At 55.8% G+C, this 23,670-nt stretch overlaps 4 protein-coding genes across 9 annotated transcripts in view; 2 read left to right on the top strand and 2 right to left on the bottom strand.

Moving 5' to 3' along the window:
- The window catches only part of XNDC1N (XRCC1 N-terminal domain containing 1, N-terminal like), a 38,344-nt gene extending 35,541 nt beyond the window's left edge, over window positions 1-2,803 (top strand). Inside the window, exons 22-23 of the mRNA XM_046685348.1 lie at window positions 1,369-1,498; window positions 2,412-2,803. Coding sequence (XP_046541304.1) covers window positions 1,369-1,498; window positions 2,412-2,803 — 522 coding nt within the window. The remainder of the gene's footprint in view (window positions 1-1,368; window positions 1,499-2,411) is intronic.
- Window positions 2,804-3,422: 619 nt separating this feature from the next.
- Window positions 3,423-8,331, bottom strand: ART5 (ADP-ribosyltransferase 5). Of its 4 annotated transcripts, none has more exons than XM_046686197.1 (6): window positions 8,178-8,331; window positions 7,835-7,998; window positions 6,226-6,436; window positions 4,513-5,242; window positions 3,877-3,909; window positions 3,423-3,774 (listed from the first exon to the last, which is right to left on the bottom strand). In XM_046686197.1, the coding sequence occupies exons 3-6, from the start codon at window positions 6,283-6,285 to the stop codon at window positions 3,668-3,670; spliced, it is 930 nt and encodes a 309-aa protein (XP_046542153.1). In that variant the 5' UTR covers window positions 6,286-6,436; window positions 7,835-7,998; window positions 8,178-8,331; the 3' UTR covers window positions 3,423-3,667. The 4 variants fall into 4 exon arrangements, with proteins under 4 accessions (XP_046542153.1, XP_046542154.1, XP_046542151.1 ...); XM_046686198.1 differs by having other exon boundaries at window positions 7,835-8,005; window positions 8,178-8,284; XM_046686195.1 differs by lacking the exons at window positions 7,835-7,998; window positions 8,178-8,331 and adding an exon at window positions 6,627-6,691.
- A 159-nt stretch (window positions 8,332-8,490) lies between these two features.
- On the top strand, window positions 8,491-18,690 carry ART1 (ADP-ribosyltransferase 1). Of its 3 annotated transcripts, none has more exons than XM_046684839.1 (6): window positions 8,491-8,545; window positions 9,849-9,951; window positions 14,099-14,216; window positions 14,488-15,268; window positions 16,396-16,437; window positions 18,031-18,690. In XM_046684839.1, exons 3-6 carry the CDS (start codon window positions 14,154-14,156, stop codon window positions 18,123-18,125), a joined length of 981 nt encoding a protein of 326 aa, XP_046540795.1. In that variant the 5' UTR covers window positions 8,491-8,545; window positions 9,849-9,951; window positions 14,099-14,153; the 3' UTR covers window positions 18,126-18,690. The 3 variants fall into 3 exon arrangements, with proteins under 3 accessions (XP_046540795.1, XP_046540797.1, XP_046540796.1); XM_046684841.1 differs by having other exon boundaries at window positions 14,488-15,253; window positions 18,031-18,124; XM_046684840.1 differs by lacking the exon at window positions 9,849-9,951 and having other exon boundaries at window positions 8,495-8,545.
- Window positions 18,691-18,807: 117 nt separating this feature from the next.
- Window positions 18,808-23,351, bottom strand: CHRNA10 (cholinergic receptor nicotinic alpha 10 subunit). The gene is made up of 5 exons (XM_046638225.1): window positions 23,210-23,351; window positions 22,860-23,005; window positions 22,270-22,424; window positions 20,967-21,499; window positions 18,808-20,239 (listed from the first exon to the last, which is right to left on the bottom strand). The coding sequence occupies exons 1-5, from the start codon at window positions 23,349-23,351 to the stop codon at window positions 19,782-19,784; spliced, it is 1,434 nt and encodes a 477-aa protein (XP_046494181.1). The 3' UTR covers window positions 18,808-19,781.
- Between the last annotated feature and the right edge of the window lie 319 nt (window positions 23,352-23,670).

Here is a 23,670-nt window from a genome sequence, read left to right as displayed (position 1 = left end):
GTTCCCGCCGCATCCCAGCTCCAGGCTGTCCTGCACGGACACCTCCTTTACCCTCTGGATCTCTGGCTCCAAATTCTGGAATTGTCGCCCTGTCCCCCTGGCAACTTCCTGGCCCTGTTCAGGCTGCCTGATGCTTATTTGTAGACCACATGTCAGGGCTGCTTCCACCATAGGGTAAAACAGCTTCTTCACCTGAGGTCATATTCAATTCCCTGGGCCTGTGCCCAGTCCTGGATGGGCACAGTCACTGTGTCCTGCCAGATCCCACCATAACAGCCAGCTGGGGGTCTCCCCAGTCCTCCATTGCACCTCCCATTCAGGTCCCACCTTTCTTCCAGCTGCCCCCACCTCACTAGCCTGTTCTTTGGTGATCCAATCAGGTGTCCCTCCCATCCTCAGGAAATGGCCCCTCAAAGTTCTTATTCCTTATTTTATGCAAGAAACCTGCTTTATATACTCTGTAGTTGGAAAGGGCCATCATTCTCTCTCTTACCTCTGCCTGCCCCATCTCTGTCAATCCCATCTCTTTTTATAAAATTTAATAAAACGCTTTGCTATTTCACATTATAAAAGTAAATATGCTAACTATAAAATATTTAGAGAGAAGATACAACTAGTTAAATAAAAATAATTGTTCCCTCAGTGTTTGGAGAGCTCCTACTCTGTGCTGGGGCAGTACCAACCTGGGAAGTGGGCATTATTACATCTCCATTGTGAATTTGGACATATTCAGCCTGAAGAAGTTGAGGAACTTGCCTGAGGTTCGCAGCTGCAAAGTGGCTGAGCTGGGACTCGAGCCTGCGAGCCTGCGTCTTCTGAGCCCAGCCCTTTGCCTACTACCCCTCTGCTCTCTCCAGTCGCTGTCCATATGCCCTACTTGCCCTCCTGGTACTGTCCTGAGGCCTAAAACTGGACTCAGACCAACCATTCTAATTCGCATGATGATTTCCAACTGCATATGGATATGCATGAGCAGGTCCGTGCAGATGCCTCCCCACAGCCCCTAGTCTCCCCCTCTGCAGAATTTGAAGGGACTAACTCAACTCAAGAAAACCAAGGTTGGGTTGGTGGCAGGAGAGAGAGCTCCACCCTGCCCTCTCAGCATCTCTGTCTCTGCCCACTCCTCCCTCCACCTCCCAACCTTCACCCCACCTCCCACCCTGGTTTTCTTGCACTCCGCCATTCCCTAACTCTGGCCTCCATCATTCTACCTTCCAGGGCAGCTCCAGGGTCTAGATGTGTGGCCTTCAAGGACAGAAAAGACTGCACAGACTTGGCCTCCATCCTTACCTGACTGGGGAGGGAACAGTGATTAGAGAAAGGCTGGTGGTGGAGAATCTCTCTTACCCTCTTGTCTTCCCATCACAGGCCAATCCTGGGGCAGGGGCAGGGCCTGGGGAGGGAGAGCGTGGATCGTACCGCCTTCGTGTCATCAGGGCCCTGGTACAGCGCTACATAGAGACTGCCCGGCGGGAGTTCGAGGAGACCCGCCGGAAAGGTTAGTGGTTCACCTCTGAGCCTTCCCTGTTCCTGTTCTTGCTCGGCTCTGATAAATGCACCACACCCAGACTCACACCCTCATCCAGGCTGCAGTGATGTGTGGCCCATCCTGCCCTGCCCTTGGGCACTATAACCTGCAGTGTGGCCCCTTGCACTCAATTACCCTCTGACTCATGCAGATGTTTATTCCACTCATTTCATTTACTTCTTCATTCCTGCCTTCATTCATGTGTTCATTTATTCTCTCATTCACTCCCTTACCTGTTCACTCATTCACTTAATTCATTATTCATTCATTCACTTATTGACTCATTCAACCAACACTCATTGCTTTTTCCCCTTGTTCCCGGCCCTGTCATGGAGGGAGTGGGGACTGTGGTGAGCAGGGACACATAGGAAGCCTTCAGTCTGGTGAGGAAGAGAAACCCCTGGGCAGAAAGTGCCCAGCTGAGAGAGACACAAATTGCAGTGGGAGCCAAAGGAGAGCAAGAGCCTATCGTTTTGAGAGGCTCATGGGAAGGTAGAGGATAGAGTACCAGAGGTTGGAGAGACAGCAGGTAGAATTTGGGCCCAGAGGATGTGTAGGAGCTGGACTGGTGTGTACAGGAAGCGGATGTACAAATCTCTACCCATTCAAGCTTCCCATCCCCAAGACTCCTGATCCCTTCTCTGGCCCACGAGATTTCCCTTGTTTGCATCTTTTAAACTCCCAACCACCCCACCCCCGCTCCGATTCATCTGCCCTGGACCCTGCTGCCCACCTGACCCCCACCCCTAAGCCAGTCTCTCACTTCCTCCAGTTCTCCTCCCTTAGGAACGCCAGGCATGATGTCCCCTGGGGTTCTGTTGAGGGTACGAGTACAGGGCAGGCTCGTCTTCTGAGAGGCCTCCCCTCCAATGCTCCCCGCCAGACCTGGGCAACAGACTGACAGAGCTGACCAAGACTGTATCACGGCTGCAAAGCGAGGTGGCGGGTGTGCGGCGGACTCTGGCAGAGGGAGGGACTCCACGGCCTCCCGCAGGAGCCAGCATCCTCAGTCGCTACATCACCCGAGTGCGCAACAGCTTCCAGAACCTGGGGCCCCCCATCCCCGAGACCCCAGAGCTGACAGTGCCAGGGACTATGGAGGCCCACGGATCTTCAGAAACCGAGCTTCAAGATGCTGAAGGGGCCAGGACTCCAGCTTCTGGAGAGTCTGGCCCTTCTTCCCCAACTCACGTGCTGGTGCATAGGGAGCAGGAATCAGAGGGAGCTGGGGACCTGCCCCAGGAGGAAGATGTGGGAACCAAGGGGGAGGCCTGATACAGTGGGAGGGTCCCTTCTGTTGCTGAGTAGGGCTGCCTAGATGGGTGGGGGGGGGGGGCCACTTAGTAGGAGCTTATGCTGCTTTCTTTGCCTCAATAAAGTTTCTGGATGTCAGATGCCTCCAGAGTGTGTGAAAGGCTCTGTCTCCTCATGTTTTGAGATCCCTTCTCTCTCAGAAGTGGACCGTTGGGGGAGCAGGATAGAGATGGCTTGCTCTGGGGTCCCAGGTATCTTGGGCTTAGCAGCCTACTTTGAGTTCCCACAAATCTTTAGTGGAAAGAGTTCTGGACTGGGAGGCAGGGGCCTGGTTCAATACTAACTCTTTGACCTTGAGCTAGTTGCTTCCTTCCTTGGCTTTGCATTCATCTTCTGACAAATGGGCCAAGGAATCCATCTGTCCTCTTCCTGCCTTCCGTGTTGTTTTGAGGAACCACTGGCTGTTAAAGCTTCCGGGTTTGCAAGTTATAGTGGTGACAGAGGACTGCACAGGGGACATGTCTAGGAGTGATCAAGCCATTCTTTTTAGTTCCTCAGTCCTTGAGTCCTGCAGTGCCAGAGCAAGGCAGATGGTCCAGTCTCACAGAAAAACCAATCATGACATTTCATGTCACCACACTGCAACACTGTTTAATCAAGTAGCCATCACAGTACTACCCTTGCTTGTCCTAGGGGGTCCCCACCACATAGGGGGCCTCCCTCCACCCTGCCATGGCCTCAGATCCCCCCCACTTCCTGATTGGGGAGATGGCTGCTAGGGCTGGGTCCGAAACCGTGTCTTTGCTTCTCGAGGCTGTTCGAAACCCCCTTCTTCAGATGAAGGTCGCCAGTTCCCAGGACTCCTGAGCGGCAGGCATTGGACTTTCAGGGCCCAGCTCCTGAGAGCAGGAACCCCCCAGGGGCCAAGAGCAGGGTCTTCCAGGGGAGCAGAGAGAAGTTCCCATTGGAGGATGAGTCTGGCTGCCCCCCTGCTGGAGAGAGAAGAAAAGGAAGTGAAGGGTGAGCAGGGCAGGGGCCGGGAGGGGTGGCAGGGAGCGGAGGCAGCCAAGGGAGGGGGCAGGAGGGTGACTCACTTGGTACAGACACACAGCCCCGCTTCTTCTCCCCTGCAATAGACAGCATGGTGAGGCCTCCATGGAGACAGACCCTCACATCACACTTTCCCTGGCACAGGCCATTCCCCTTCTCAATCCATCTTTCCCTTCTTCTAAATGCAAACTTCTGACTTCCCTTCCTCCTCCTTCCCCCAGGAAATCTTCCAGATTGCCTATCCATCCCTGCCCCCACCCTAGCCCCAGTCCCTCCTCCATCCTATCCCGGCCTCAGCACTTGGGAATAGCACATCTGTATCCTGTCAACCCCATTAGGCCCTGGGCCTCCTGGGATCTGAAGCGGCACTCCTGTCACCTTCCTCTGCTTGGTGACCTCCTTAGCCAGGTTCCTTTCATCTATTAGGCTGGATAGCAGTTGGAACCTTTCAAGAACATTTACAGAATCATCTGAAAATAATCACAGATCTGGAAACACTTATAGGACCTTCTAAGAGCCGGAAGAACCTGAGACACAGAGAACAATAGCTCCAGCTGACTTCTAGCCCTCAACTTCCCCATTAACCAAGTGGATCTCCTGAAGGCCCTGGGGATTGTGTAGGGATGTCCTGGCTCATTTCACCCAACCAGCCAGTCCTGCTTCCCTCATGCACAGCTTACCACCCAGATAGGCACAGTTAAAGTGGCTGCAGGTCTGATTATAGCTCTGGAGAGTCACTAGGCTCTGAGCTCCATCCTGGGAGAACCTGGTGACCAAGAAGACTTCATAGGGGGGGATCAGCACCTCACGCTCCTTGGGGAAGACAGACAGGGCATGGATAGGGGCCCCGAAGCAAGTCCTTAGAGAGAAGAAGGTGGCATTACCAAATCTTCGGGCCACCGCCTCATCCAGGGAGCTGGAGGAAAACTGGCCCAAGCGGATAGAGTCCCCCAGCCTCTTGGGTTCAAAGCGAAGGGTGCCCATGCCTCGGAACGCCACCTCCCCAGATCCTCTGTGGCACCCCCCACCGTCCCGCAGCAGCTGCAGGGCCCGGGTCAGGTAGAAATGCAGAGCCTTGAAAGGGAAGTGCCTCATGTAGGACTCCCGGGAGCCACCGCCTGTCCGCACGGCCTGGTTCAGCTCCCAGTACAGAGTGTTAGATGAGTTGGTGTAGACCATGACAGCGATTCCATGCTGGGCTTTGAAGCCAGGGGGCAGGGCGAGCCCTCGACGCCTGTGCTCCCAGGCCTCCTGGGCTGCCTCCCAGGACTCCCGCAGCAAGGCGTGGCGGGCCATCTCCTCCTTTAGCAGAAAGGCTGCCTTCTCCTCCATCTGCTCCGCACAGCCCACATAGGCATCATCAAAGGTGTCTGGAGCCAGGCCCAGGGGCAGGATGGGAACAGCCTGAGCCTATGGAGGTAAGGAAGAGAGGAGCCACACAGGAAAGGCAAAAATTTCAGAGCACTGGACAGGGGTCCTGGTAGCAGATCAGTTTAGAAACACAGAATCTCTCTTCTGTGCCCAAATATCTGGTGTACACAATTTGGCAATTAAGTTCAAGGGCTTAAATAACACAGTACTGGAGTCAGACAGACATGGGTTCAAATCCCGACTTCACCACCTACTAGCTGTGGGATCTTGGGCAAGTCTCTTATCTCTTCTGGGCTTCAGGTTCTCCAGCTACAAAGTGAGGACACTTCCAACCTCACAGGGTTACTGTGAGGATGGCATCTAGATCCTCACTTCTGTACAAACTAAAAGGGGTCATTTTGTCATTTGCGAGGTTCCTGCACTCTGTGGAAAGCGGGGCTAGATGACTTGCCAGCTCTGTTCTGGCTCTAAGCCTCAGTATGCAGGTGCTATACCAACATGCAGCCAATGCCGGATGACCTGATGCCTACCCCATCTTCACACTCTTTCCCTCTCCCGCAGGTGCTCAGCCACCACACCAAGTCATTGTCAGCTCTGAGACTCCTGAGTCCTCTCCTGGATAGAGGCCCTTATCCCCAAACCTGGGGTGGGAGTGGGGAGGAGCCCTGGTCTTGGCGGGGCTGCAGGAGGGTTTGCCTGGGCCGGGCCTGTGGTGGGAGGTGGGAAGTGGGGAGGAGAAAGGTGAGGGGAGTCGCTCAGGAGCGACGATGTGAAGGAAGGAAGACACCAGGAGGACAGGTGGGTGGAGGTGGGCGTTCTGGGAGAGGGAATGGGAATCTGCCCCACCCCACCGCAACCCGCGCCAAGGATGGAGGTTCCTGAGAGGAAGAGGTTTAAGAGGACTGGGATCCTAGAGAAAAGTCCCTGGGAGAGATTTTTGAGGAGTCACTCCGCCAGTTCACCTCCTCAGGGTCTGCCCTCTTACTGTTCCCTTTGTGGCAGGGGATGATTCCCCCAGTTACCTGCCAGAGGGTGTGCAGACTGAGGCCGCCGAGAGCGATCAGCAGAGCTGCCAGCATCATTCCTAGGGGAGACTCAGGAGGGCGAGGTGCAGATGAGGGTGGGACCAGCGGTGGTGAGTCTTGACGAGAGCTGGCCGCCTTCTGCGGTGGACGGGGTCCCTGGTCCAGGACCCCGGGTCCAGGCGGGGCGTGGGCGGGGCCAAGGGCGCGCCTAAGGGGGTGGGCGGGGCTTGGAGTTGATGGTCTACCGGCAGGAGCGCATCCCCAGGTCTCCGCTCCCCAGACTCCCAGACGCCCCCAGGCTCCGCCTCTTCTGCCCGGGGACTTTCTTGCAACGGTCAAGGTGGAGCCGTAATTTGGCTCAGCTAGGAGAGGGGAGGGGGCGGGGGCCGGGGACCCACCAGGAGATAGCGGAGGCGGAGAGCGGGAAGGAGCGAGGAGGCGCGGGGCTCCAGTCTGGGCGGGCGCTGCGACGTCCCCGGAGTCCCAGATAAACAAAGTCCGCGGCTAACTATAGCCCCCGCGGCGGCAACCCGACACCTCTTTTCCCAACAACGGACACTGAGGTGGGGGCGGGAGCGGCGGGGGAAGGGGTGAGGGGCGTGACCCCCTTTCCGAGGACGGCGAGCTCTTTCTCCCGGACCCTCTTTGACTCCGAGCCAGACCAGGGTTAGGGAAGCGGGCTTGTAAACTCGGCCTCTCCCTCAGGTGGGCCCGACCCGAGGTGCCCGGCCCCCAGACCACTTGGCCTGGGAGCCCCCCGAGGGTCCCGCCGCCGAGAGGTCACCGCTTCTGCTCTCGCTGATTTGCATGCAATTTGCATATGGCCCACGCATTGGGTCCAGCATCTGAGCCGCCCCCGCCCCCCTCCCTTCTCTTTGCGCCCCTTCCCTTCAGTAGGGTCCGACCACTCGCAGACTCTCTGTTTCGGATCCTTAGGGTCCAGCCCCATCCCCTCCCCAGACCCTCTCTCCCTGGACCTCTCAGAATCAGGTGACCCATGTTTGTAAACACTAGCCTTTCCCCTCCCGCCTGTGGGCTTGTCTATAAATAACCTGGCTCTGAGTTTTGGATGCCCAATCAGAAGTAACGGGAGAAGGGGCCAGCTGAGGAGTCAGTCAGCAGCTCTGGGAAGATCTTTCTGACAGCCTGAGCCTCTGGGGTGGGAGGGTGACGTCCCCAGAGCGGCCGGAGGAGTTGGGGATCCTGAATGTCAAGATTTAAGAGATGCTGCCGGGCAGAGGTGGGCGTGGGAGGTGAGACTTACCCCAGGCTCCATCCTGGTCTGGCTCATTCATTTACCCCATCCCTCTTCCCCAGTCCCCCAGACTGCCAGCCAAATAAAGAATTTCCTTCAACTAGAATCCTGCTTTCTCTAAAAAGCCTTCCTGAAGACCAAAAAGGAAGACAAACTGTGTCCGGGCTGGGGGGTGGGGCCGGGGTCGGGGAGAGTGACATCCCAGAAAACCAGAGTGCTTGCCAGGCAAACAGCTTCCAGACGAGTTCTTTCACCCCCTTCCCCCGAGGTCTCCCAGATAGAAAATCAGGAGTCACTCTACTGTTCACCATTATTGTGAAAAACAGCATCTTGCCGACATCGCCTGCTTGCCTTGCTCCCTGAAGGGACCTGAGCGTTTGCGGTTGCTGGAACTGGATACCATCTGGGACAGCTGGGTCTCCTGGGACAGTCCCAGGACCAGGTCTACTGGGATCATGGCTTTGTCCTCTCTCCCACCATGTGGCTTTGGAGAATTGCTTCTTCCATCCCAACACCTGGAACCTCAAGAAAAGCCCCAAGAGACAGAGTCAAATCTAGTCATTGAACAGAGGTCCCGAGCGAGGCAGAAAGTTCTCCAGGATCACCCGCCAACTCAGTGCTGGAGCTGGGGCCCTGACCCAGTCCCCTTAACCTGGGAATCTCTCCTTCCCCTTGGGTGAGTCCACGTGCTTACGTGAAAGGAACAAAATGTAAAGACGTGCTCTCTGAGGTTGGGGGTGCTGAGCACAGCACCACATCCAGGGGGAGGCAGTGGTTCCAGCCTGGATCCTCGATGCCTTGGCCCACCTTCTCTCTGGCTCCAGGGATCCCCTTTTTCACGGGAAGAGCCCTGGCTCAGGGCGGACCGGGCAGAGGCTAGTGTTCCTGAGCCTTGAGGAGACATCCAGAAATAGACAGGGGAGTGTCACATTTCTGACAGCTGTGTGGGGGAGGTTCAAGCGGTGGGGGATGGATGGTATAAAGGAGAAACCTGCCCTCCCCCTCCCCCCGGGCCCATTGCTGGAGACCAACACCAGCTTCCCCGCCGTGGAGAAGGCCTAGGTAAGGGGCACACCACCTCCTCCCAGGCACCACAGGGAAAGAGGATTTTTTTAGGGGAAATTTGGGGTATTAATGGTAGAGTTTTAGGAGTCATTAGGAAAAGTGTCAGGGAACATTTTCTTAGTCTGTTCTGGCTGCCATAACAAAATCCCACAGACTGGGCAACTTATAATCGACAAACTCTTATTTCCCACATCACTGGATGTTGGAAGTACAAGGTCAGGGTGCTAGCATGGTCGGGTGAGGGCCCCCTTCCTGGATCGTAGCCAGCACCTTCTCACTGTGTCCTCATACGGTGGCAGGGGCTAGGGAGCTCTCTGGGGTCTCTTTTATAAGAACACTAATCCCATTCAGGAGGGCTCCACCCTCATGAACTAATCATTTCCCAAAGGCCCCACCTTCTAATACCACCACACTGGGAGTTAGGATTTCAACATACGAGTTTGGGAGGGGACACAAACATTCAGACCATACCACCTTTGACAGAGAGGTTTGGGGTACCTAGGGGCTTTGGGGCCATTGGGAAATTTGGGGATCCCTGGGGAGAGATTTGAGTCACATCCCCAAAAGGGAATGTTCAGAGGGGCCTGGATGAGGGGAACCTGACAAGAGAAGTGCCCTGAGTGGGACAAGAGGAGGGACAGAAGGGCAGCCGGGATATGAAAAGGGGTTGCCCAGGGCCCCTACTTCCTCGACTCCCACGCCCTCCCCGTCACTCTGGCCCTCACCCCATTTCGCCCAACACTGGTCACCAAAGTCATCAGTCCACCTGCTCTCAGGGGTCTACATTATTAGCTGCACCCATAAACCTCTTAGACTCAGCAAACATTCCCAGAGGCCTCACCTGTGCCTGGCTGTGGGCTGAGCTCTGGGGACATAGAACGGGTCATAGCTTGTCCCTCCCCTCAAGGAACTCACAGGCCAGGAGGGGAGCCACACACTTAAGGGCAACACAGTATGATTAGGACAGTGACAGAGGAAAGCACAGGGTGATAGAGGAGCCCAGAGGAGTCAGAGGGCTTCCTGGAGGAGGCAACCCCTGAGCGAAGCCTTGAAGAGGGGGTACAGGAGAAGGGCATCCCCAGCAGATGCAGTGTGCAGAGCCACAGGGAGAGAGACAGGGGACCCTCGCCTGGCACTGTGCTCTGTACTGTAGAAGCAAAGCAGGGGCGGTGGGGCACGAGGCAGAGGAGGTCGTGGAGGGCCAGGTCACAGAGGGCCGCAAACGCCAGCATGAGGAGGTTGGACTCTGTCCCGAGGTGTCAAGTGAATGTTTGTTTTGTCTTTTTACTTTTTTTTCTAGGTGTGTTCTCATCTCTTCCCTCATAATTTTCATCTCTGTATTTTCACTCTGTATTTTGAGATATTTCGTCCAGTCAGCTTTGGCACGGAGGGTTTTTAAGCAGGTGAGGAACTTGACTAGCTGTGCTTTAGAAACGCTGCTCCCAGGCCCCGGGGGAGGGCCGCTCAGCAGGGTGACAGTGGAGGCAAGGAGGCCAGCGAGGAGGCACGGCACACCTGAGCCACGTCAGGGAGGGGGGCATGGGGAAAGGGGGCAGCATCTAGGATGGACCCGTATTGTGCCCAGCATTCATTGTCAGCTAACTTAATGTCTGATGAAGATCAAACGAAGGGATCCCCAAGTGGCTATCCTGGGTGACCGGGTGCACAATGGGGATAGCATATGAGAGGAGACTCCTCAGATAGCAGGTTAACAGGCCCCCCTCTGAGCCAGATCAAGTCTGAGGGGAATTTATCACAGGGCTATCAGGGTATCTCACAGGACCCAAGGGTCAGAAGTGAGAAGCCTCTAGAAACCTAAGGAGACATCTCACTCTGCCTGCGCTTTGGTTTCACGCAGCCTCTCTTCACTTCTCAGTCCTCCCTTTCTACTTTCCCTGGGGATCTCTCTCTTCCTTGACTCAATACACCTCTGCCTCTCAAATATCTCTTCTTACTATCCATTCTGCTACCTCGTGGACATCTGGAAAGTCCACCTGTGTCAAACTGAACTCACCTTTTCCCCTCCAAACCTGATCATTCATGCAATACATTTTTTTTGTTTTGAGGAAGATTAGCCCTGAGCTAACTATTGCCAATCCTCCTCTTTTTGCTGAGGAAGACTGGCCCTGAGCTAACGTCCGTGCCCATCTCCCTCTACTTTATACGTGGGACGCCTACCACAGCATGGCCTGCCAAGCGGTGCCATTTCCGCACCCGGGATCGGAACCAGCAAACCCCGCGCCACGGAGAAGCGGAATGTGTGAACTTAACCGCTGCTCCACAGGGCTGGCCCCCGAAATACATTTTTTATGGAGCATCTACTACATGCTGGGATGAGCAAGAAGAGCTTTTAACATCTTCTCCTGCTCTGTGTTTCCAGCCTAGGACATGGAAACCTGGGTGTCATCCTTGATTTTCCCTTCTCTGTCATCCCCTATATCCCACCAGACAGCAAGCCCAGTAAATTCTACCCAGTAACTCTGAGTCCATCCTCACTGCCATTGCCTTAGTGAGACCACATGATCTGATGTCCTCAGTCTGACTTCATCGTCCTCCTTGCCCATCCCCAGCCTCTGATCTATCTCTTTTACTGCCTTGTCTCTCAGGGCAAAGAGGGCGACAGAAACAGGGCAGTGGGGAGGCAGTAGGAGATCCAGTTGGCCTACTGAGTTTTTGCTGCATAACCACTTACTGTGTGCCACAGAATCTCAGCGGCATGGGAGCATTTCTTCTTGTGCTGGTGGGTCTCCAGGTTGACCGTCGGTTGGCTAACCTAAAGCGGGCTTGGCTGGGCAGCTGTGCTCAGGCTGCTGGGCTGCCTCAGCTGGCCTCCTCCTTGTTGCCGGCTGGGCTCAGGTCTGTCCTCACGTGCTCATTCTGGGGTCCAGGCTGAAGGAAGAGTCTGGGCCACATTCTGATGGTTTGTGGCCATAAGAGAAAATCCTCTCTCTTGGCTTGGGTTCCCCCCAAAGCAGACCCAGACACAAGGACTTGGGTATAATTAGCATTCCCTCTTGGAATTGGGGAGCTGTGTCTCATGCTACACACCCCCCTGTGACGCCATTTTCAATTCTATGTCCACTGCACCTCCTCTGGTCAGCTCGTCATTGAGACCCCACTCCTGGCACAAATCTCATTTGGGCTCTTTCGGTTCCTTTGGTCGCACACATCACATGCTGCTTGAATTACCCACTCTAACTCCATCCCCACCTCGAAGGAGCTTACAGAAGCAGAGATGTGGGTTTTGTTGCTGTTGTCGCTGCTCATAATTTTATCCTCAGTGCCTGACACATTACAGATGCTCAAGAATTTTTTGTTGAATAAACGAGTAAGCAGGGTTTGAGGGAGAGAAGAGAATGAGTTCAGTTTGGGACACGTTGAGTTTGAGAAAAACTGCCGCTAACCCCATTAGCCAGAGAAGCTCATGCTTCAATTTAAATTATATATTGGCAATCACAGGCTCTTAGATTTGGAGACTCATAAAATTATAGACACAGAGAGTCCTAGTGTCTTAAAGTCATTGAACTATCAAAACTTAGCCCCACCAAGAGTCGGAGAGGATTATGGAGCAGGAATGCTTAACCTGAGTGAGACTGAGGACAGAGGCATATCCACCAGAAATTTACGTAATGTTTGTGTGAAGGGGCCTGTATCTGTTTCTCAGGAGAGGTTTCAGCTTCCATCAGATTTGCAAAGACAGAGAACCACTGACTGCATTGCCATTTGTGTCAAAGGAGAAAAAGAGAAACACCTGTGCACTTGCTCGTATGTGCACAGCGTACCCCTGGGAGGACACGCAGGGAGAGGGCGCGTTGGTTGGCTCTGGGGAGAGGAGGTCAGGGCTGGGATCAGGGAGGGAGAAACGTTTCACCATCTGCCTTGTGGACTGCTGACATTTTAACGATGAAAATGCATTACCTTTTAGAAAATTGAAACTTTAAAATATTAAAAATTAAAGTTATGATTGATCCTGTTGGTGAGCAGAGATGTAAATTAAAAAGTAGATAGCATTTGTGCTCACCAGTTAAACGAAAGTTAAAGAGAGATCAACAATATGCCGCGTCGGCAAAGACCTGGGCGCTTGGAGGGAGGGCGCACCAGTACCCTGGGGATGGCAACTTGGCAGTACCTACAAAACAAACAATATTCACATCCTTTAAATAGCATCTTACTTCTCAGTATCCTCCCAATAAAAATATGCAGTCAAGTAGACAAGGATTTATACACATGGATGTTCACTGCAATATTATGTGTAATATAAAAATTAGGAAAAAACCTAAGTGTCCATCAATAAGGAAATAATTAAATAAATTATTGTTTAACTATACTACGAAATTCCACGCTGCCATTATAATGAACAAGCTAGATGTATATGTATGATGTGGAAGGAAGTCCATGATACATTGTTTCCTGGAAAAAAGTTATAGAATATGTATGTGTAAACATGTTCCCTTTTTCTTTTTGAAAAAAAAATCACAATAAAAAACAAAACCAGGCTGTATACAGAACACTATGTGTGTATGTCTATTTAAATGTTATATTATCTGCGTGTGCATAGGAAAAGGCCCCCAAGGGTGCCGTTACCATCCCCCCCCCCCCCCCCAGGCCTGGGTGGGAGGCAGATGGGGGATGTGGACGGAGAGAAAGCAGAAAGGGGACTTGGCCTTTGTGATTCACTCACACTTTTTTTTTCCACAACAAGCATGGGATACTTTGTAATAAAATAAACAGGGAAACAAAGCGGCAGCAGCCCTGACTTAGAAACTCTCCGTTCCAATCCTGATCCCAAGCTGGGACGCCTTCTTCTTGGTGCTACTTGGGGCCCTCAGTGCACCCACCCATGGGTGCAAGAGGCTTGTGGTTCCCTCCCACTTCCCTCCCGGAAGCAGAGACCCTCTGTCCTCCCCCTTCCAAGGTCGCTCTTCCCTCCCAGCTGGGGGTCTCTGTCCCTGCCCTGGGAGCAGTTGAGGGCTCGAGGAAGAGGGTTCAGTTTGCAGCAGGACTGCAGGGAGGGGGGGGAACCTGTGGATCCCCAAGCCCTGCTCTAAGTCTGTCCCTGGAGTCCTGCTGTAGCCCCACCAGCTGACCACTCCTGGATCTGCCCTGTTCCCGCCGCACGTCCCCTGTAAGCTGAGGCCCAGATCTCTCATTCAAGCTCCTTCAGGATTGGCCCCAATCTTTCCACTCTGCCCACACTGCAAGCTCCACGACACCAGACAAAATGTCTTCCACTCTACACCCTAAGAGTTCCTACCTCCTTTGATCTTCTCATTCTGGCTGCTGCAAACTCCTTTCCCACCCCAAACTCTGATCTTTCTCTCCCAGTCTCCACTGATTGAAGCCTTATTCTCCTATTCATCCTGCAAGACCCTGTTAATATGTCACCTCCTCCAGGAAGTCTTCCATGTTCCTTCCAGCAAGAAGGGTCCTCTCTCTCTCTCTCCCGAGCCTTCATTTCTATGTGACTGTGTGCCAAGCACTGGGAGTGGTACAGATTAGGTGTCAACTAATGTTTATTAAACTGCACAGATTAACATTCCCATTTTCCAGATGAGGAAACTGAGACCCAAAGAGAGACAGTAACTTGCCCAGGGTCACCTCCAACATGCAGACTCCTGTGATGCTGTCTCTGCTGCTTGTGTCCATGGGCCTCATGGAGGCGCTCCAGGTATGGTCATCCTCCACTGTCCCCATGCCTCAGTGTTGGCTTCTTCCGAACTCTACCGGATGCTTCCTTTGGGGCTTGCTCAGCCCGAGAGGACAGCCCCAAACCCTGGTCTCCAGGAGTTGACAGGTGGTAGTTCCCAATCTCCTTCCCCTCCAGGTGCATTTGGGGCCCTTAGTGTCTTTCTCAGCTCAGTGGAGGGGGAAGTGGGATGACAGCGCTCCCATTCTCCTGGGACCCATTCTCTTGGTCCTTGCTGCTCCCTCTCCCTCAGGCCCAGAGCCACCGCATCACACGACGAGACCTCTTCTCTAAAGAAACTCCCTTGGACATGGCCCCAGCCTCCTTTGACGACCAGTACGTTGGCTGTGCGGCAGCCATGATGGCTGCCCTCCCGGATCTCAACTACACGGAGTTCCAGGCCAACAAAGTGTACGCTGACGGCTGGTCGCTGGCAAGCAGCCAATGGCGGGAACGCCAGGCCTGGGGGCCAGAGTGGGGCCTCAGCCCTACCCGTCTGCCCCCGCCGCCCCCCGGCTTCCGCGATGAGCACGGGGTGGCCCTCCTGGCCTACACAGCCAACAGCCCCTTGCACAAGGAGTTCAACGCAGCCGTGCGCGAGGCGGGCCGCACCCGGGCCCACTACCTCCACCACTTCTCCTTCAAGACGCTCCATTTCCTGCTGACGGAGGCCCTGCAGCTGCTGAGCAGGCGCCAGCGTTCGCCCCGGTGCCACCAGGTGTTCCGCGGGGTACACGGGCTGCGCTTCCAGCCAGCAGGGCCCGGGGCCACCGTCAGGCTGGGGGGCTTTGCCTCTGCATCCCTGCAGAACGTTGCTGCCCAGCAGTTTGGTGAGGACACCTTCTTTGGCATCTGGACCTGCCTTGGGGCCCCCATCAAGGGCTACTCCTTCTTCCCTGGGGAGGAGGAGGTGCTGATCCCCCCCTTCGAGACCTTCCAGGTGATCAATGCCAGCAGACCGGCCCAGGGCCCCGCCCGCATCTACCTCCGGGCCCTGGGCAAGCGCAGCACGTACAACTGTGAGTACATCAAAGGTGAGCAGGACACGCGGCTCAGCCCCCATGCAGAAGGTGGGCTTCCCCGTCCTGTTTTCAGGGGATACAGACAGAAATATTAAAAACAGCCAGTGAGGAGGACCCAGTCCTGCGCTCCAGCCCCTCCACCCTTCCATCCAGGGGGAGACATAACCTTCTGAGGTTGTGCGCTTCTTATCCCCGGAGGTATCTTTGCCAGAGCGGGCCACCTGCCTGCTGGGAGGCTGAAGAGGGTTTCCTGACCAAGGCGGGGAGTCTTTGGCCATTTGAGGGCCAAACAGACCTGGTCAGGCTTTTCTCTCAGCTGGGAGCTGAAAGGGAATTCATTGCTAGCCATATTACCTACACCTGGACCACTGTTGCCAGAAATAAGTACGAGCCTCAACCTTAGCTTCCAAGAGGAGCATGTTTATTCCACTTAACAGAAACCCTGTGCTGTCATGTGCTCTAGGCGGGCCTGGGGGTGGAGGCGGTGAGACAGCAGTTGGGTGCTGGGCCCCTAAGTTCCAGTCCAGGCTGTGGCAGGTCTCGGATACTCTTCAGGTCCATCCCTCCGACGACTGGCCAGAGGAGGAATCATGCAGATGGGCCCAGGTTCTTAATCTCCGAGGGGCGGTGGGCTGCTGTCCTGGCTGAGCGATGTCCAGGGGCTTGTGAGGCCCGGTTTTCACAGTTCGAGGGAGACTGTTGGCTGGAACTGTGGACCACGTCTAAAATAGGAGAAGGTCCATTGTGGCTCCAGTTCCCACCTTGGACAACATCACGAGCGTACATGAGTTGACAGAAGATGAGGAGGATGTGCACGGAACATCAACTCGCCCGTCCTTGGCTGGGATAGACAAGGGAGAGGGGAAGGTGTGTGAGGCAGGGAGGCAAAGCTACAGGCCACGGGAGCAGGGGGGTACCCAGAATGGGCCCTGGCTTTGAGGGTGGGCTTCCTTCTGGCCCCACTGCTCACGGGTCAAGTCAAACCCAGGCACAGGAGGCCCCACCATAAGGAAGCAGAGTTAGGGGAAAATGCACCAGCTTTTCCTAGAGCAAGTCAGGGATGGAGCACAGGGCTCTGGGGTCCCTTCCTGTCCCAAGAGAAATTGAGCCTTTGATTCTTTACCATTTCTTCCCCACAGAAAAACAGTGCAAGTCTGGGCCCTGCCGTCTGGATAACTCAGGTAAGGGCTGCGGGCATCCGTGGGGCTCAGCTTGGGGATGAGCAGGCTGCCCTGGGGTTGCGGCCCTCACCTGGATGTCCCTCTTATAAGGAAAACAATCCCCTTTTAATAAAACAAAAAAAAGTAAACCCTCTTAAGCAGACACCTGTAGGGGTTGCTAACCTCTCCCAGAGGATGTATATCTGAGTATGGGGGGTGGTGGTTGGGTGAGCTGACACACCTGTCCCCCAGTCTGGGCTGCCCCTCCCTCACAGGAGGCGGCTGATCCGACCCCAGAGAGAGCCGGGGTGCACTGAGGTGACAAGGGAAGGGCCGTTTCCACAGAGTCCTCCCCGGGGCCTTCTCCTCCTGCAGCTGCAGGACCCACTGTCTCTGTTGCTGCCCTCAGGGCTCCTTCAGACCCCCTTCCAAGGTCGAGGCCAGGGCTTGGATGCCGGAGACCTGGGCTCTCCTCCAGGCTCTGCCTAATTCTCCCTGTGGCAAACCATTTCCTTTCTGAGTCTTGGTTTCCCTGACTGTATAATAAGCCTGTTGGCCTAGATGAGACCAGGTCTCTTTCTGCTGTGACTCTTCTCTCCCCTTGAACACCTGCTGTGCGAGGGCCCACCTAGGTCACTACTTCTCTAGCTGGGAACAGGCTTTCCCAGGAGAACCTACTGGAACAGGCCATTCCCAGGGAAGAAACTGCAGCCAGCCCTCCCCCGTGGGCTCTGTGCACAGTGGGCAGGAAGCAGCCCCAGCCTCCACTTTGTTCCCACGGTTCTCCGTGACATAGAGAACTCAGAGTTCCAGGCACACAATGCCATGGATCCTCACAACCCAACAGTGTATGTACCGGCAACACCCCTGTTCTACAGATGGCAGAACTGAGGCACAGACAAGTGAAGTGACCAGCCCTACACACACAGCTAGTGGTGGGGGGAGGAGGGGTGGGCGGTGTAGCAGACAGCCTGGCCCTAGAGCCAAACTCTGAACCACCACACCAGGCTGGCCCCCACCTCTCCCCAGACACCACCTCATTTTATCCTGACTGCACAGTTATCTATTGGAAGGGGGCGGAACAGGCAGTATTCCCTCACTATATAGTAAATGGAGGCCAGAAACAGAAGTGACTTGCCCAAGGTGACAGAGTGAGTTAGTGGCAGAGTCAGGGCCAGAAGCCAGGTCTCCTGCCTCCAACCCAGCGTCTCTGAGTTCTGATCATGTCATATCAAGCACTGGAAAAGTCCGGGAATTCCCCCTCTGGTCCACCAGCACCTCTCCTTCCAGGCTTCGGGCAGAGGAGCAAAGACCAGCATCACTAGACGCACTCAGATCTCTGCCCCACGCTTCATCCCACCCTGCAGTGCCTCATTCATGTCAAGAGGAGGCAGGGGGATAGACCTAATGACCTGGGAAGGGGACTTGGGGCTCTCCTCGGTCTCTTCATCTCTGTCGACATTCCCCTTGGAAGTCTCGCTTTTCATCCCTGTCTCCTGTCACATTTTGTCCATCAGTCTTTCCAGCTCAGGCTGCTCGTTTCTCTTCATCTTGTTTCTTTGTGTGCAGCACGTTGGCCCTAAATCTCTCTCTCTGCCTCTGTTTTCCCTGCAGCCATGGGTCAGGGCCCCCCTTCTGCATTCTGGTCACTTCTGCTGCTGCTCTGGTTCCTTGTGGTGGGGGCCTTTCCAGAGAGCACAGGCCTCTGACCCCTCAGACACTGGACAGCCCTGCCACCGCCTCTGCCCGATGTGAGGATGTCGGCCACGTGTGCGCTTTAAGTGTAGCCAAGATCCATGGTAACTCCATCTGCAGGTGACTCTGGGACCTTCTCTGGCAGCTGCCAGGCCTGCTGGTGGAGGAGGAGGAGAATTTGGGACTGAGCCTTTCCCAGGGCTGTAGGAGTGAGATGCTGAATAGAGGTGGGGGGACTCCAGGACAGGCAACAACTCACTTGGAGACAGAAGATTAAACTAGTTTGGGGGGGCGGGTAATTGGGGAGGAAAGCACTTGGCTGTGGTATTTGCTGGTGTTACTCAAATGCCTCTCATGTGCACCTGGAAGGCTCCTATTCGCCCCTCCAGGAAGCCTTCTCTGATCTCTCCCGCCCTGCTGGGCTGGGGCCCTGCCTCTGTGCTCCCACCAGTCCCAGGGGCTTCTCTATACCACGTGTCTGCGTCTGTCTCCCACGTCAGACTGTGAGCTTCCTGAGGGCAGGGACTGGGCCTGAGGCACAGAGGTGGTGTTGGGAAACATGTAAAAGTCAGAAAGGAACAGGGGCTGGCCCAGTGGTGTAGTGGGTAAGTTCTGTGTACTCCACTTGAGTGGCCTGGGTTTGTGGGTTCAGATCCTGGGCATGGACCTACACCACTCATCAGCCATGCTGTGGTGGTTACCCACATACAAAATAGAGGAAGACTGGTACAGATGTTAGCTTAGGGCTAATCTTCAACCAAAAAAACCCAAACAAACAAAACAACAAAAAATGACCAAGAAAAAAAAAAAAGGAACAAATACTTCATGGATGGCTGTCCCTGCATTTCCCCTACTGTGGACACTTTTGAGCTCTCCGAATGTCAGTGGGTGGGAATGGGGGGTAGGGGGGACTGCATCTAACCCCACAGAACACAGAACAGCAGAGAGAGCAGAGTGCTTCAGGTCCTCTGCCAAGGTCTCAGTCAAATCTAGTCATTTTCTTCAGCAAAGATGTAATTTCTGCTCTGATCCATGAGTCCTAAGTTCCTGTCTCTAGAGAGACAAACCTGGATCCCCAACTTCCACCACCACGGGCCCCAAGGGAAAGTCAGGACATCAAGTAGGTGATAGGCACACACTTACTTTATTATGAGTTGGGGTTCTGGGGCCAAATCCCGGTGTGGCCTCCTGCCCTGGAACTAGACCATGAGTCCTGAATTCCCAGTCCCCTCCCCGAGCCCCCAGGCAGGGACAGGCAACACCAAGTGCCTGTAACAGCAGCAAAAGAGGAAAGAAGAGCAGACAGGAAACGTGGCAGTTCTGTTTCTCACATAACCTGCACTTTCCCACTGAAACCTCTAACGCTCAGCATCCAAGTACAGTTCTGTGCCTCCAGGACTGAGCTTGGATCTTGACCCTTCTTCGAGTTCCTCCTCTAGGAATTAGGGGAGTAGCAAGTTCTGGATTTCCCTCAGAGGTTAGGGTATGTGGACAACAGGTGCTCCCTCATGGTTTGTGAACTCAGCACTGATCCTGAAGAGAGGATCCCAGAAGTGTCCCAGACTCTTAGGTGCATGGGGAGAGACTGGGTGGCCCATCTGAGGGCCAATAACCCCCTGGCCTTCCCGTCCCTGTCTGGAGGTACCGGGGCTGCAGCAGACCCCTGAGACTCACAGGGCCTGCACCAGCACCAGGAGGCTCATGACCAGGGCCATGGAGAAGAAGATGCCCAGGAAGAAGCGGTCCATCACACGGGCCAGGCGCTTCCAGTCCTCATGGCGGCGCTGGGCAGCCCGGTGGCTACGGAAGGTGTTGGCAATGGTGGCTACATGGTGCAGCAGGGCTTCCTGATGGCACAGACACTGCGGCTCGCGGCAAGGGCTTGCTGGGAGGCCAGCCCCTCCCTCAGGAGGCTGGGGGCTGGGAGGTGACTCTGGTGGCCTAGACTGCCCGCAGGGCTCCCCTCGTTCTCGCACACACAGGCCCCGTGCCAGGCGTCCCAGCAGGAGAGCCCGAGCCCAGGCTGGCACTGGGCGGGCACTGGGACCACAGTAATGCAGATTCATGATGAGGATGGTGAGTGCTGTGGAGAAGGTGACCATGGTCATAGTGGCCATGTAGTACTTCCCTGCAAGAGAGAGACTGAGCTGGGGCCCCAAACAAGAACTTAGGGGGCCTGAGCTTCCCAGCGGCCTTGGCACACACAGGAACAAGCTCACCCACCACGAAGCTCTCAGCACCCTCCAAGCCCAACAGATGGAAGCAGGAGGGAGGTAGGGGTCAAGATCTCCTCATCCCGAATTCCTACAAGTGGGTTCTCAGAAGCTACCTGCTCCCTAATGGCTCCGCTCGCTGCTGGAGACTGCATTCACCCACAGGCCAGGAAAGTCACACTCTCAAGTAGGATGGGCAAGACCTGGGGCAAGCTACTGACCCTTCTGTCCAAGTGGGATCACAATGGAACCTACCTCCTAGGTTTGCGGTGATGCCTCCCTGAGTTAATAAACATGAAGCGCTTAGGAGAGTGCCTGGCACACAGAGAGGACCCAATACGTCCTGCCTGATAGCAGACACCGGGGACTGCGGCCTTCCTCCCTCAAGCCCTGCAGGAAAGCCCTACTCCTTCCGCCCCTGCTGGTCAGGGGAGGGGTGTGCTCCCTGGAAGGGACCGACTCCTTGCCCCTCAATCTCAGAGCGAGGAACGCTCCCAAGATGCGCCGCCCTCGCGCGCTCAGGCGGGAACCATCGGCCGGCCGGCGGGGGCCGGCGGGGCCGGGCTCGGGGAGGGGAGGGGCCGGGCTCTCCCCCGCCCCCCGCCAGCGCGTCCCGGGAGCGCCTCGCCCTCGGCGGCTCACCGATGAGCGGCACGCTCTCGGCCGGCGGCATGCTCTCGGCCAGGAGCAGCTGGAAGACGGTGAGCGCCAGCAGCACGGTGACGCCGAGCGACACCTTCTCGCCCGAGTCGGCGGGCAGGTGGAAGGCGAGCGGCGCGAGCAGCGAGATGAGCACGCAGGGCAGCAGCAGGTTGCACACGTAGGCGGCGGCGCGGCGGCGCAGCAGCAGCGTGAAGGTCACGTCGGGGTAGGGCTCGGAGCAGCAGCCGTAGGTGAGCACGCGCCGCCGCGCCGGCATGCCCAGCACGCGCCACTCCACGTTCTCCACGAAGTCGGCCAGGCTGGCGCCGGCGCCGCGCGGGCGCACGTCCAGCTGGTGGCCGCCGTGCGTCCACGAACCGAACGTCAGGCCGCAGCGCTGCGCGTCGAACGGGAAGGCCGACACGTCCACGCGGCACGAGCTGCGCGTGATGGCCGGCGCGTCCCAGCGCACGGCGCCGTCGTGCCTCAGGACCACGTTTGTGCTGGCGGAGGCCGGCGGCTGCGCGTCCGCCCTGCGGGCAGACGGGGTAGAGGGGTCTCCTTGAGGCTGCGGGCCCAGCAGCAGCCCTGGGGCCACGGGGGCCACGGCCGGTCCCCCGGAGGGGTTCTGCGACTTCAGGGGGTCCGGGGCACAGAGGCAGGAGTGAACACAGAGAGGGCCCTCTGTGCTTTTGGAGGCCTAGAGGGGGCGGCGCCTGAAAGGCCCAGAAAGGACACAGATCTCGCCCAGGGCAGCGTAAAAAGTCCTCTGCAAAAGTTGGCACTAGTTGGCCCACTGACTTGCATTGGGTGTCTTCTGCAAAGCTCAGAGAGGGGCCCCGGGGGAAAATATAGAGAGCCATATGTTGTCTGGGAAACTGGCTTAGGCGGCATAAAGGAATGCTTCGGAGGGCTAGGCCCGGGAGGAGATCCCTAGGCAGGCCCTTGGAAGCCCTGAGAGACTCAGAGCCGGCCGGGAAGGGTACCGTGTGCCATCAAGAGGCACTTGTGTCCCAGAACCCTTTCTGCGAGAGGTACAGAACTGGCCCTTGACCGCACCGTGGATTCCCAGCAGACATTCAGCCTGGGTTGGCTTGGGACAGCTTAAAGTAGGGGTACCAGGGAGGGGCTGTGAGCCTCTGGCAGCTTAGACCGCCCTGGGGGAAAGCTTCCAGGGCAGCACAGCAACCAGGTTAGATGCGGGAATGGGGGATCAGTGCATATCTAGAGCCAAGGGAACTCTAGAGACAGGACTGGCCGGGAGGGGAGGGGAGGGGAGGGGAGGGGCCCAGGCAGGCAGTACTTGTTATAGAGTACGATGTCTGGTCTCCACACGAGACTGCTGGGGATGCGGATGGCATCCAGGCCACCATAGGCATCCGGGTCCCATCGTAGGTAGGCATCTGTCCACTCCTGTCGGATCCACAGGTACAGGGTCAGCACCTGGTTCCGCTCGTCCTGGTGGGGGGCAGGAGTGGGCACAGATGTGGACACATGTATATGCACACCCTCCCGCATCTGTGTACGCTCACCTACAGAGCTCTGGTCAGTACTGAAACCCAACTTGTTCACAGAGTTCAGTTCTCACAGGCTTGACCTTGCTGTGTGACCTTGGCAGGTTCTTCTCCTCTCTGGGCCTCAGTTTCCTCTGCAGTTACATGGGTGATCATCCCTGCTAGGCAGGGATTCAAGTGTGCAAAGTGTCAGGCACACTGTGGGCACCCAGCAGTTAGGGTCCAACAGCTAGTAGCTGTTATTATTGTCGTTAATACTAACATTTACAAAAAAGAGTTGTTTGGAGAATAATCCCAGCCTCTCACCCCCGCGGCCCCCACCCCATTCCTGGTCACTGTTAAGGGCACACTCCACAGTTGTGCAACCACCACAACGCACCATGTCGATGATCTGGGACAGCGTCACCTCCAGGGTCACGTTCAGAGCCTGGTCTGTGTCTGCCACAGGTCTCAGGGCACTTGTGTAGTTGGCGAAGAGGTCGCGGAACAGCTTGTGAGCTAGCCTGCCCTCAGCTCCTGAGCACTCTGGGGGACAGTAGGAAGGGTTGTCCACCTGTGACCCTAATTCAGGGGCTTCTGCCCACACCTGCACAGGACTGGGGCTTCACTCTCTCAGAGCTGTCTGACCGATCCTCCTGATAGCTGCCCTCTGTCCCTCTAGCTGCAGTTCTGGTTCCTCCCTGGCCTGCCTCCAGAGATGGAGGTGAAGGGTGTGGAGTGAATTGGTACCATCTTCTGGAGCAAGGCTGACAGGTTTCCTCCCCACCTTTCCCTTCCCGAGGACCTGGATGCTACCTGTCTTGCCACAAATGCCAGAGCGGCCCAGATAGGCCACAAGAGCCCGCCTCTCACCCAGGCATTCTGAACCCATTGCTCTGCCCCCTCCAGTCTCTCAAACCTGTCTCCACTTCACCAAGGTGGAGCAGCTTTGATTTCTTCAAAGCTTCTGACAGTATGGGCCATTCCTTTCTTCTGAAAACACTCTCTTCCCTAGGCTTTTGTGACACACCACATTGTCACTTAATTGGTGCTCCCCAGAATCTTGTCCTCGGCCCTCTTCTTTTTCTTCAGCCTAGATTTTTCTCCTGAGCTCCAGAGCCATATATATAATCCACTCCTCAATGTCCATAGACGCCCGAAACTCTGTAAATCCAAAATATAAACTAATATCCTCCCACCATGCTCTGAAA

This window comes from Equus quagga, chromosome 14 (genome assembly GCF_021613505.1).
Source record: "Equus quagga isolate Etosha38 chromosome 14, UCLA_HA_Equagga_1.0, whole genome shotgun sequence".
In the NCBI taxonomy this organism is placed as follows: domain Eukaryota; kingdom Metazoa; phylum Chordata; class Mammalia; order Perissodactyla; family Equidae; genus Equus; species Equus quagga.
The sequence above is the reverse complement of the archived record's forward strand: the minus strand, read 5'-3'. Positions and strand labels throughout refer to the sequence as shown.

Bases quoted from the DNA above. Each gene is read 5' to 3' on its own strand.
- ART5 (XM_046686197.1), bottom strand. From the start codon at position 6,285: ATGATGCTGGCAGCTCTGCTGATCGCTCTCGGCGGCCTCAGTCTGCAC. The intron at 3,910-4,512 runs GTAAGCTGTGCA...TGTCTATTGCAG, and splicing joins TAACTGTGCCTATCTGGGTG to GGGAGAAGAAGCGGGGCTGT. The intron at 3,775-3,876 runs GTGAGTCACCCT...TTCTCTCTCCAG, and splicing joins GGGCTGTGTGTCTGTACCAA to CAGGGGGGCAGCCAGACTCA.
- ART1 (XM_046684839.1), top strand. From the start codon at position 14,154: ATGCAGACTCCTGTGATGCTGTCTCTGCTGCTTGTGTCCATGGGCCTC. The intron at 15,269-16,395 runs GTGAGCAGGACA...TCTTCCCCACAG, and splicing joins CAACTGTGAGTACATCAAAG to AAAAACAGTGCAAGTCTGGG. The intron at 16,438-18,030 runs GTAAGGGCTGCG...TTTTCCCTGCAG, and splicing joins CTGCCGTCTGGATAACTCAG to CCATGGGTCAGGGCCCCCCT.
- CHRNA10 (XM_046638225.1), bottom strand. From the start codon at position 23,351: ATGGGTTCAGAATGCCTGGGTGAGAGGCGGGCTCTTGTGGCCTATCTG. The intron at 23,006-23,209 runs GTACCAATTCAC...ACTGTCCCCCAG, and splicing joins CAGCCTTGCTCCAGAAGATG to AGTGCTCAGGAGCTGAGGGC. The intron at 20,240-20,966 runs GTGAGCCGCCGA...TCTCTCTTGCAG, and splicing joins CGAGAGCGTGCCGCTCATCG to GGAAGTACTACATGGCCACT.